Raw genomic sequence first — 12,624 nt, 5'->3', positions numbered from 1 at the left:
TCAGTAACAAGACAAGTTCAATCAGTTAATAGTTAACCCAGATGTAAAATCAGTGTGGTTCTAAATCTTTTTAAAGTTCAACTATTACCATCACAACAACAGAAGAAGGAGGTTCATGAATATTCATTTGCTTTTTCCATTTAAAGTCCTTTGCTGCCACCTGGTGGTGACAAACTAAACAGACTGAATGAATCTGCACACACCACGTGAAATCCTTAAAAATAAAACAAATTTATTAGCAATCACAGGGGAAGTATACATGACATTGACGGGAGCAATTGTTGGAATAAAAATGCTAACTTCTTATTTACAAAGTCTGCAATTGAATGTGAATAAGTTCAGCACATGCACATACAAACTGCAAATAGGCTATATTATTACACAGGTAACAAAGCTTTCCCCATATCCCCCTCACAGTCACCCAAATCTTACAGCCCTTCACTGCTGCTGCTGTGGTCCCAAAATCCACATTTAAGATGACGACGTTCGCCAACAGACAGAGAACAACATGTGAGATAACGGAGGGCATGTGTTGGATTTTTTACAGACATTACAGTAAAGTGTAGAGCTATATAAGCCTTCATACAGTATTGTAGCCCTGATCCAGCAATACTCAATCAAAAGGTAGTTAAATTAATCAATATGCACTGGCCAAGCAAGTTGCAGATTACTATACAGTGTTGAAACTTATTAGTGAGTAGCAGAAATGAGATGTGTCAATCAATATGTTGCTCCTTAGAGGAAACAGTGTCGTCCCTGGACTGCGAGTGTTGCTTGAAAAACACATCATGATACAGACATGGGTGTGGCAAGGCATGGAGGACATCAAGTATCCAACACTTTGAAGCTCAGTAATCATGACTAACACTGGCATTCGTGTATCCAAACCCAAACAACCAAGAGATTAAAAAGAAAATACAAGGGCACACCCAAATGTGTTCAGGCATTATTCTTAAAAAGATCCTTTAACAACCTGAGAACTGCAAGCTAAACTTAGCCCACATTTCAAGCTACATAAAAAAGTCACAGGCTACAAGGGACACAACATTCAAATGAGCCTTCAATCAAACCATAATGTAACGTTTTTTCATCCACCTTCTAACCGTGGCATCCATTACTTCATTCCTCATTGTCATTGTTCGTACACAGCAGTGTTTTTACAGACATTATAACGCAGTTATAAGTTACAAATCATAAAAGCAGATTGTCCAGCGGGTGGTTTTAGATGTAATAAAGTGACTTGTGTCTGTAACAAGAGTGGATTTCATAATAGTGGGATTGAAGTTGCGTTGGACAATAACTGATTGAAACACTCACTTCGCCAAAGGCACTTAATACTCTGCTGCATTTTGGACACCACAACCACTCTGCCTTCTATTTATCCTTATGCTGTATGTAAACTTGAATTTAAGTCACTTCATAAAATAGATACTTTCATACACCAGCAAATAAAACACAAGCTACATTTTCAAAGAGTTTTTCAGGAATTGAAGGCATTAGCATTAGCAAACATCATCATTTGGCAAGTCGTGGTTAAAAACTACAATCACAATACTGCCATGAAAACATTGAGCGTTGACAGGCAGGACTAGAGGTTTAAACATGGGTTTAGAGGAGCTTTATCCTACTGTAGTCTAGAAACATTGCCCTGCAACATCTTTAGATTCTTGTGTAGAAAGAAAAATGTGAGATTAAAAAAAAAAAAAAAAAATCCTTGATACACAGACTGATAGCATATCCGCAATGATGTGATACGAGTATGGACGATCCACCTTCTAGCACAGCGCTGAAACAACTTTACAAGGCTTCAGATAGTTGGGATGGCGGTAGTGCTGTACAGGGGTCACACATCTATGGTAGTGTGACGGGTGGTGCAGATTGTGACGGTAGTGAGCAGAGAGCTGGATGACTTCACACAGGCAGTGAAAGGGATGGCTGTCGAGGACCCATGACCATTAAGGGGGCTGAGGCCGGAGCTGCAACAGGGAGGACTTCACTTTCAGCTTCTCCGTGACTTTGAATGCTGGATGAGCCACTGCAGTGTGATATCTGAAAGGGGGAACCATTGACACATTTATATGACCCCAGAGATCCTGACTATCATTAAATATGTTTCTACAATCAGTTGAGTAAAGAACCATTTAAACTTGGAGGTGCTCCTTACCTATGTTGTCTTTCTCTTTGCAGGAGACCGAGTAGCAGCAGATCTCTCGGTCCTGAATGGCAGACAGATTCCTGAGAAGGGAGAGGGAATACAAAGTCAAAAGAATATCAGTAATTGTTTTACAAGCACTGTAAAAAAGAGAGAGAAAAAAATACTGCTCAGCCCAATTATTTTGTCAAATCCAATACTAATATTGTGTTGAATCTGTACCCGACACATAGGAAAAAAAGCTGTGAAAAAATTAAATTGGTCTAAACATATTTGTTAGGAAGGTGAGGAAAAGAATCCAAACACAGATTTATTATAGACTTCTTTTGACTCTTGGATTCAGTCAGAGGTAAGTTCATGATTATCAACAGAAACACAATATTTCCTGGTGCCTCACATTTTTTCAATGAGCTGCTTCTCATCGAGCGCATTGGGTAAGTCTCGTTTGTTGCCCAGTACTAGAACCTGAAAGATGAATAAAAGAGAAAGGGCTGATACCCAACACAGCAATGTATCAACATGATCACACTCATCAATAAGACAACTTCAAGGATTTCTGTTGATCATGAGCTTTTCTTTTCATGTTTTTCTTTTGGGGCTAAATTAACAGTCTTGTGTCTCACAGCAGCCTATTGATTCATCATGGAAAACTCTTCTGTCAAGCTACTATATTGAAGACTTATTTAAAAAATGTTGACTTCAGAATCAACGACCGCTTTCTTCTAATGTCATCAAGCCTGAACATCTGACGCTCATAAGTTGCAGTGATTACTAATTGAAAGTTTAATAAATGCTTGTGACCAGAGTCACAAGAGCCCAAAAAATCAAAGTGATGAACCCGATGAAAACAAAAAGAGCACGAGATTTTGGAGCAAAGATCACAATTAGTCTCTTACAGGAATTCCTTGTAGTTGTGGTTTGTCGAGAAGGTTGTGCAGTTCATTTCTGGAAGCTTCTATCTTCTCTCTGTCTGCAGCATCCACCATGTAACTGCAAAGATGGAAAAAGATTATTATTTTTTTTTTTACAATCTGGTAGAACTAAAATACTTGTTCCACTAAACTTAAATGTAACCTTTGGAAAACGTAAGGCTGTGTCTATCTGGAGAGACACTGAAGCAAACGTGAGCAGACTGAATTGGTTTGTGATATTTACCTGATCAACAAACAACCTCAGGAAGTTAACGCCGCATCTTAAAGGCAGCTGAATGAAATGTGGTAAAATACTTACACGATAGCATTGACCCCTCTGCAGTAGCGCTCCCACATGCTTCTGAAGCGCGGCTGTCCTCCTATGTCCCATATCTTCAGTAAAAAAAAAAAAAAAAAAGCACAGTGTAGAGCATAAGAACATACAGCTCGAAGCAGACAATGGACCTGTGCCATATTAACTGCATTTACCTTTATTGTCACATTGCCTTTAGTGACCTTCCTCATGTTGAAACCCACCGTGGGGATCATGTCTTCACTGAACTGGCCTGACTGAAAGACACAAACACAGACAAAGAGTGTCATGTTGGTGACTGTTGCATAGAACAGATGTTAAAATCATCATTTATTAACAAGAAATTCCATTTTGTGTTAAATAGCATACAGAGTGCCAATATATGTATACATTCTGTGTATTAGAGGCTCCGTGTTATGATATCATCACTGACAATACGACACCTGAGTCATGATCTACTGTCATTGTGATGTAAAAAAAATTGCGATATACAGATATTTGTGATACAATATCAGTTTTTCCTTGAGGTTTTTTTCTGTGTGTGTGTGTGGGGGGGGGGGGGGGGGGGGGGGGCAGTTGGACACAAACGCTTAAAGGAATCTTGGTGTTCATGCCTTGTTGTTGTTTTTTTTAGAGACAGCTGTCCTGTTCTGTTGGAAAACTATTCTTAAATGACTTCAGTTGTGATCTGGCGCTATACAGAAAAATGTAATCACCAGTGGTCAGCATGTGCGCCCCATGAATGGAGGCTGTAATCCTCCAAGCGAGCAGCATCGGTTTCAATCTGACCTGTGGCTTCTTTCCTGCACTTTATTCCCAACTCTCTTTCCCTTATTTAATGACTCCATCCACTATCCTATCTCTACAATAAATGCACAAAAAGCCCCCCAAAAAAATCTATCAAAAAAAAAAAATAGTAGGGAGAACAATGAATATATTACGATTAAACATTTTTAACTACACATTACAGCCACAGAATCAAACTACATCAAGAACTGTTTAGTTAAATAAGAATAATTTCTCATATTATTCATCTTACTTCAGTTTTTTTATTTCAGTCAGACCCACAGCCTGAGCAACACTGTGGATGCATACACCTCACAGTCTGAACTGAACAATGGCAGTCATTTTTAACAACGACCCTTCAAAAAGGACATATTTGTGTGGTCTTATACTGTATGGCCATCTTCCAGTGGTCAGTTTCAAGGATTCTTGCAAAGTTCATCTTGCTAAACCCAATGACAGATTTGTGTGATTGGCACAAGACTCTTGTACTATATCTAACAATACTTTTGCAGAGCACTAATCAGTCTACGTACGTTCAGGTAAACGTGGATTCACATGATTCAGAAGTCACATTAAAGGTCACGTAGGTGAGGGTGATTAGTAAGAAAAGATTGAACTGTCCAGCAGCCTCAAACTGTATGACACTCCTAAACTTGTTGAGTCATGTTTAGATGATGGCATTTATGCATCAGCGACTCTCATGTCTAATCGCTCTTTCTGCAACTGAGCAGTGCTCAGTAACCTGAACATTTCAAAAGCTGTAAGTGCAACGTAATCCTGAGGTCTCGGTCAACCATCTTTAAAGGCAACATAAACTGCTTTGACATGCACAGTGTAGGACATTGTTATACACATCCTGAGAACCTATAAGCAGACAAATATGCTAGAGCTTTATGTTGCCTTTTTTGTAGGTTGTACAATTTCTGGGTCCAGTGTTACAGCCTGAACAGTGAGGGAAAAAAGCCTTTTAATGACTGTTGGCAGGTTTTTGTACCTAAGTGCAGATCACTTGCTATGGACACAACAGAACAAACAGATTAATGTGATTAATCTAGCAATAGGACAGTGTGAGTTTACAGTCAGGTTACATACTTAATAAACTAGTCTATCACAGACACAAACAAAACTGAACTTCAGAAGTCCCAACATCGTACCCATGCAATGCTGTTCTGTTCAACAAGCCAACAGAAGTTAAAAAAAAATCTTCAAAAAAAGACGCAATTTATTTAAAAAAAATTTTTTTTCACAAAGATAGATCAGACAATATCCCGAGCAATCTGCATAAATAAAATAAAAATCCTAGACAGTCTTTGGATAGAGAGGCTCCAGGCCTCGTCTATATAAGATCACCTTAACTAGATCAGAAAAATCTACACAAAGTTAACAAGAGTAGAGTTGACAACAGAGGCTTGATGTTGACACACCAGTAGTTATTACAAAGCAATGACAAGTCCGTTCACATGACTGCCTTCATGTGGAGGCGCACAGTCATTCTAGCCTGCTAAACAACAGCTGAGTGAAACCAGTCCTGGAGACACATTAGTCAACTATTTCAAAACCACTGTCAAGTCAAGCAGGCATGTCCCTGAGATTGGGAATTGAAACCTTAAATTGTTGTGGTGATGATTTTTTAATTAGTTATGCATACAATGAAACCTTCGCCCAAAACATTTCCCAGGTAGTAGCCTGGGCCCAGGTTGACACTGCTTGGAAGCTACTTACTGCAATCACGTTGACAAATGTGGTTTTCCCGGAATACTGCAGTCCCACAAGTGTTAGTTCCATCTCCTCTTTCCAGAAGAGGGACCTGAACCAGTCCAAAAGCCTATTTATGAGGGCCAGCATCTTGGATGACACCGTAGTAATCGCACTGTCTGCGGCTGCCTTGATGTGAGTTAGTGAGCAAGCTACACAGGAAGTAGCTCACTGCTATGTCATGTCATGTGATCTTCTGACAACAAGTGTTGCTGGTCGTGCGCGCTCACCTTAAGAGTGCACGAGCATGTCGGGAGCTCGCCCTTGAAATCGTTTTGTCTCGTTTAAGAGGTTTACATTTTTAGGCTTTAATCTTAATATTTACATTGAGTCTATAGATATTTAACTTAGCATCCCCGCTGGTTAGCTGTCGGGGTTAGAAATGCAAGTGACGCCCGAGAGTGCTACTGAAAGATTGTTTTCATCGACTTTATACCTACTTGTGATGTTTAATGAATACGATATGTGTATCCAAACTGCAACCAACAAAAAACTTGTTCATAAAAAAATAGGTTTGGTTTATATCATGTAAGTAGCTATAGGATAGTGCCGTTCCCGTTGCAGGTCCCTGGTGGTCTAGTGGTTAGGATTCGGCGCTCTCACCGCCGCGGCCCGGGTTCGATTCCCGGTCAGGGAACTTCCTTTTATGGCAACAAACATCTTCAGTCGTCATAAAGAATATGGCGCAGAGATGGAGCTCTTTTCCTCGAGTTTACGTCACTTTTGTATGTACTGGATTTGGAAAGAAAGTTTAAAGACTAAGTTCGACAATAAAACAAGTAAATATTAGGTTATAATGGAAATCAATGGTGCAATGTGTTGTAACGGCTTTAGTGGTCGCCAACAAATTACATAGGCCCATGGAAAATATATAAAAATAGAAAATATACACAAACAAATCCAATGTCTTCATGGATCAACTTTAACTAAATTGATGATGTGTATTATCAAATTCACATGATTTTGATCCTCTGATCTTATATTTACTGTCTCTGGGCTTTTTAAAGGCTTTGTTTAATGTAACATGTAGAAATTGACTCTCACTGGCTGAAGAGGAGGATGCCAAGAGTGGTAAAAGTGGTTTGTTGAGAATGGTCTATGTAGTTAACTTTTTGTTTTTCATAAGACCACATGCAGAGCAGGCCTTCTTTGCTGTGAAAAGCAATGAAATCCTGATGTCATACTGCAATCTTCAAATATTTCGATTTGAGAATTACAATTCCAAATGGCTGTTTATTCTCCATGTAGCTAACTGGCATGGGAATAAAAAGGAAATCAACCCTGCAAACCTATAAGATGTTCTCTGTACATTTTCAAACAAAATATAGAGCATTTCTGTAGCCAATAAGGCCCCACAGAGTAATATTGAAAACATTTAAAAAAGGTGACTTAATGTACTTAATCAGAGGACTGTAAAGAAAAATCTAGGGAATTTGTTTTGCCTTTAAAAAAAAAAAAGGGCTTCACATGGTTAAGTCAAAGTGTGACTGACTGGTATTGTGATTGTGAATATGTATAGCCTAATGGGTTTAAAAATGTGCTAGTTTTACTATTTGTAGTTTTTGTAACTTAGTCCTGCTCTATTTTGCTATATCTGGTGAGTTTGTCTTTTGTTAGGCTCCTAACAAAGTCCTACCACACATTGTCTTTCCTGAGTCATTTATTCAAATTGTTTGAAAAAAAGAAGGAAATAGTTGTTAAAATGTACAGGACCACCCCTTAACTCATATTCACATTTTCCACAAATTTATCTGCAGCTAGCTAACATGCTATTAATTATTTCAAATTAACGTCAAACACAGAATTGGTTTCTGATTATTTATTGGATTAATAATGCATTTGAAGGAAAGGCACTTTTATTTTGGATACATTTATTGTCAAAAGCTTTTTGTTAAAAATGTCATTATCAGACAGCAATTAGTATATATACTATATATATATATATATATATATAGTATATAATTATATATATATACACACACACACACACAAGTCTGTTATTGCAGGACTATAGTATGTCAATCAAAGTATTCCATATAGTCTCAATGAAAAACATGTTCAGATGGCTCACCTGTACTTATCAAACTTATTTATCTGTTGCATTTAAAAATATAAAGTACTTTATACAGTAGTCTTCACGTGTCTTATGCACTCTCACATTTCCTCTATGCCTTTACTGCCATTTTCATTCTCTTAAAAGTGCAATTTAGTATTTATTAAGTGGTTAATGACACTTAAGTTTATTTAATTCAAGGAGCCTCATTCTCCCCCAGAACATTGAAGTTGTTCTGTGTTTGACATTTTTTTGTAAGTTTCTCAGTTATTCAGCTGGAAAAGCACAGCATGCAGACAAAAATGTCAACATTTCTTATTAGATATCCAGGGGCAGTGTCATCCCAAAAATGTTGAAATCAAAGTTCCCTCTCTTATCCATGTGTCACACAATCTCCACATTACCATGAAACCTGCAGAGAAGTACAGAATTTAAAGTTCAGCAACAGAAGGACCCAGCAGAAACAGTCTTTGCGTGGACTGGCTCTGTGTCTTTCAGGTTGGCCTGCAGCCCTTGAAAGACAGAAACAAAGGCTGTATTAGTGTCTCACATTTTCTGTAATATACCACCACTTCATTACTAAAAATAATGTACTTGGGGGGGGGGGAGTAAGGGCAAGGGTATGGAGGAAACAGACAATTTAATGGTTTTCTGTGATTTAAAATGTTATACCTCCATTGTTCAAACTGTAAAAAACAGTTGATCACAAAAAAAAACTTCAGATTTAATCTTATTGGCCAGGTTTGTTTAACACACAAGGAATTTTGCTTTGGTAGACTGTGCTATCAAATGTGGACATTAAATATTAAAAACTAACTTAACAATATAAACAGGAAATTTAAGACTAATATGTATAAGAATAAATGATGTTGCAAATAAAATGATTGATGTCCAAAATTAGACAAACAAATATCAGTTTAAGTTGCCTATATAGTTTACCTTTGGCCTGACACGTGTACTGTACTTGTCAGGGGCTGCTGCACTCATAGTTGTTGTGTAAACTGTGATTCTGGAAGAAAAACATAGCAGGATATTATTTATACACATCCATTTCATTGTCCACTCCATATGTTGAACACCAGAATGCTTCAACTGAAAATCTGCCAAAGCTTCCCTATATGCTACTTGCTATGTGCTGAGTATGGTGTAAAACAAAGGCTCATTGACACAAAGTGCTGAGGTGGGGAAATTGGAATAAAAACTGGTATGCACAAAACTGCCTCATCTCAGCATCATTAAGAGTCATGTGATGAATTAAATAATGTGCTCCTTACCCGTTACACACTGGAAACAGCGACAAAACCTGCAGGACAAGAATCTGTTACAAACCTTTTTTTATTGTCTGTGAATATAAAATGAGCAGTAAACATTTTCTTTTCTTATTGTGTGTTACATTTGTTCTCTGAGAATATTGTTTTAGTAGTCATCACTTGCCTGATAAAGTGTCTTAATGTTTAGGTGTTCTTGGCCAGTAGCATTTAGTGCTATGTTTGCTGCTTCTCTATGAAACAAAACCAAAGATATTGAATAGTTGTGATAAATACTGTAGTATTGCTGAAGCATCCATCATGTCAGAGAACTCACCTTCGATGATCTCTGGCAGGGGGTGGAAGCCAGTGGTCAAAGTTAGTCTCCACTAAGTACCATCTTACAGTAAAAAAAAGGGCGGCACAATTTTATGCTTGATTAAACTCATGTCAGTCACACCCAGATGCACCAGATTTTCCCCAATACTGTATTTTGCCTCTTACTCTCCGTTCACAGGATCCAGGGGCCAGATATCAACTGGGCCGGTCCGGTCTCGAGTAATGACTGCCCCTTCACCTGCTCGCACACCACCAACAATGTAATACACCCCAGTGATGATGGGGATTTTTGAAAGACGCATGACTGCATCCTGAAAGTCCTCTGCTTCCTCCAGTGTCTGCAGAAGTAAAAGTTATTCAAAGTTTCATCTCGTCTTTCTGTAATCATCCACATTAGACTGACTTCTGCGGATGAGCTCACCTGCCTAACTAGCCAGCTAACTGGGGATCTACGAAAGATGAAAGCAGACACCACGTTCTTCCACCAGTTCCACCAATGTTCAGTGCCTGATGATGACCACACGAAAACATAAAACCAAAATAATCCTTAACATCTGATTTGTAAACTTATTTGAATAAACGAGTGCAGGGAAGAAGTGTGGTCTTACCTCGCTGGTCACCAGACACAGTGAACTTGTTAGGACTCTGTCCTGTCCACAGGCCAATATAGCCAGCAAATGAAGTTCCACGATAGGCCACCTGAATGAGTATGTCAAGAAACAGTTATCAGTTGCATAGATTGCTACTTTTTCATAATGTAACAAGTTTTTTTTTGTATCCGTTGACACTAATAAAAAACTAATGGTCTGTGTAAATTGTAGCAGATGTTTACATTTTTGGAGAGTGTAACTGTACCTCTCCATTCTTGAGGAAAACTAGGTTGACTGTCAGATTCCTCAAAACTGAATGTGGATAGTCAAGGTTTCTGCCATGATACAAGTGCCCCTCTTTATCCTGGGCTATGATGCTGGTGCAAAATCTATAAAATACAATAAAACGTTTGTTTGCATATATAAATGGGGATTCACATTCAATCTGCATATTTGTTTGACACCCTGTGTGTCTGCATTATACATCACTTAATAGCTTCAATAGATTATACATACGCTGATACTTCATAGGCAAAGTTAAGAATGATGATATCTGAAAGGCTTCCTCCAAAGTATTCTGCAAGGCCACGGATCTCCCCTGCATAAGGCTGGGGAATGTACTTATCCAAGGCCACTACAACCGGTTTGACTGCTTGATGCACCCATTTTGGAACAGTGGAGCTGGCAAAGACATAAATGTAATTACAAACATACATGTTTGATGTTACTGCACTTGATACAAACAATAACAAGATCATGATAAAAACCAAATTGTATTTGTCTGCCTGCTTGGAAACAAAGTGTTTATATAAAGTTGACACATATAGAGAAGAGACCATAAGATTGTTTTTAGCTCTCTGTGGCTGTGACACTAATGATTTAAATTCAAAGTGTGATGTTTACAAGTATGTTATTTGTGTCCCGTTTACCTTTATAGTCAACTTACTTAGGCTGAGCTTTAGCAACACTACACATAACTATGGTAAATTTTTTAACACCACCACCAGCAGATGTGAGGCAAAGAACTTAAAAAACTTACTCAATGACCTCTGCGGCGGCTTTTTTTAGAAAGTCTGCATCAAAGACTTGTGTTAGAGGCGCCCATCGCACCTCTGGCTCATCATCCAGGCTGATATTGAGTGTGGGTGGAGCGATCTCTGCCCGGCACGAGGACACGACGAGTCCGAGCAGCAGCAGCAAAGCTCGAGTCGCCATGCTCGGTCCAGAGTGGAACTAACCTGGGCTGATAGCAGAAGAGACTGCCGCGGAACTCAACTTGATTTGCAGGAAATAACAAGAATTAGACTTCCGCTCCGCATCTTTCAGAATAAAAGCTCAACTAAACCATCGTGTGCTTAAGTGTCCACCTACCCGCTGATAAATAAAGTTAGTTAGAGTTATCACGCTATCTAAAAGGGGAACTTCCTACCCTTTGTGTCTCATTGTTAGTGATGTACTTATTGGGAAATAGGAATAGACAAAAAGCAACTAACAGCAGCATAAAACTAATCTAACACTGAATTTACAGAAAACGACCAATATTGGATAGGAAGTGTACTTAATCCAAGTTGAAAAGTTTCATATTGACACCAAATGTTTAAATATGTGGAAACAATAATTTCCAAAAATAATCTTGTTTTATCAGCTGTTTTACAACCAAATCGGTGTGAAGCTGTGTGATCTATTTTGACACCTTGTTGGGTGTATTTACAGTCTATGAGTATAGGCTATGTAAAGGAAATTGTAGGTTAATTATTATTTATTTGCTGACCTATCAACGTAGTTGATCAGAAATGAATTAAACTACAACATAAAGCATTTGTTATAAATGTTGAGTTGTTGCTATAAGGTCCACAGTAATTTGGCAGAATAAATATTTGATGAAAACTCACTTAGTATTAAAGACGTTCCACTTTTACAGTGAATGTGCTGATTTACAGGCAATAAAAGCCATATCTCCAAAAACGGTTCAGTCATCTCAGCCATCATGCCCTCTGTACAGAAAGCATCCTAAAAACGCATTCCAGTGGTTCTTGTAAGCCTTTTTTTCTGAACTCATGACATCTTTTTTTTTTTTTTTTGCTTCCTCTTTTACAGTGGTGTCAGTGTTTGCTACATCGCCTTCAGGTTTGCCACATTTGGCAGCAAGGGAGGCTATGTCCTGCCTCAATGCAATTATGCGTTTGCTTCGGTTTGCTTTAAGGAAAAGTTGAAAGAAGAAACGAGAAACTATATGAAAAAATCATTTAAATACTGTGTAAATGGTGGTGAGCATGACAATTCACAGTGTAGCTGTTAAATGTGGGGTGTTACACCAACAGCATTGTCCTTGATTGGGTTCATGTTGTCATGATTCAGTTTTGATTTCCTGTCTTGTTTTAGTTCTCATTTTTTCCCTTGTATGTTTCACTGTATCCTTGTGTCCTTAATGTTGTCTGTAAGTTTGTTTCCTGTTTTACTTGTTTTAAGGTTCCTAGT

General features: G+C 38.3%; 2 protein-coding genes across 2 annotated transcripts; both read right to left on the bottom strand.

Annotated features, from left to right (window-relative positions):
* Nucleotides 1-212: 212 nt before the first annotated feature.
* On the bottom strand, nucleotides 213-6,131 carry arl8bb (ADP-ribosylation factor-like 8Bb). Its single transcript, XM_079340542.1, has 7 exons — nucleotides 5,885-6,131; nucleotides 3,553-3,633; nucleotides 3,383-3,456; nucleotides 3,049-3,142; nucleotides 2,550-2,617; nucleotides 2,165-2,235; nucleotides 213-2,049 (listed from the first exon to the last, which is right to left on the bottom strand). Exons 1-7 carry the CDS (start codon nucleotides 6,005-6,007, stop codon nucleotides 2,000-2,002), a joined length of 561 nt encoding a protein of 186 aa, XP_079196668.1. The 5' UTR covers nucleotides 6,008-6,131; the 3' UTR covers nucleotides 213-1,999.
* A 2,062-nt stretch (nucleotides 6,132-8,193) lies between these two features.
* On the bottom strand, nucleotides 8,194-11,427 carry LOC306821901 (N-acylethanolamine-hydrolyzing acid amidase-like). The gene is made up of 11 exons (XM_079340533.1): nucleotides 11,186-11,427; nucleotides 10,663-10,827; nucleotides 10,412-10,535; nucleotides 10,165-10,255; nucleotides 9,978-10,063; nucleotides 9,722-9,894; nucleotides 9,555-9,617; nucleotides 9,405-9,471; nucleotides 9,245-9,273; nucleotides 8,910-8,979; nucleotides 8,194-8,482 (listed from the first exon to the last, which is right to left on the bottom strand). The coding sequence occupies exons 1-11, from the start codon at nucleotides 11,359-11,361 to the stop codon at nucleotides 8,465-8,467; spliced, it is 1,062 nt and encodes a 353-aa protein (XP_079196659.1). The 5' UTR covers nucleotides 11,362-11,427; the 3' UTR covers nucleotides 8,194-8,464.
* Between the last annotated feature and the right edge of the window lie 1,197 nt (nucleotides 11,428-12,624).

This window comes from Symphodus melops (assembly GCF_947650265.1).
Source record: "Symphodus melops genome assembly, chromosome: 4".
NCBI classification, from domain to species: Eukaryota; Metazoa; Chordata; class Actinopteri; order Labriformes; family Labridae; genus Symphodus; species Symphodus melops.
The sequence above is the reverse complement of the archived record's forward strand: the minus strand, read 5'-3'. Positions and strand labels throughout refer to the sequence as shown.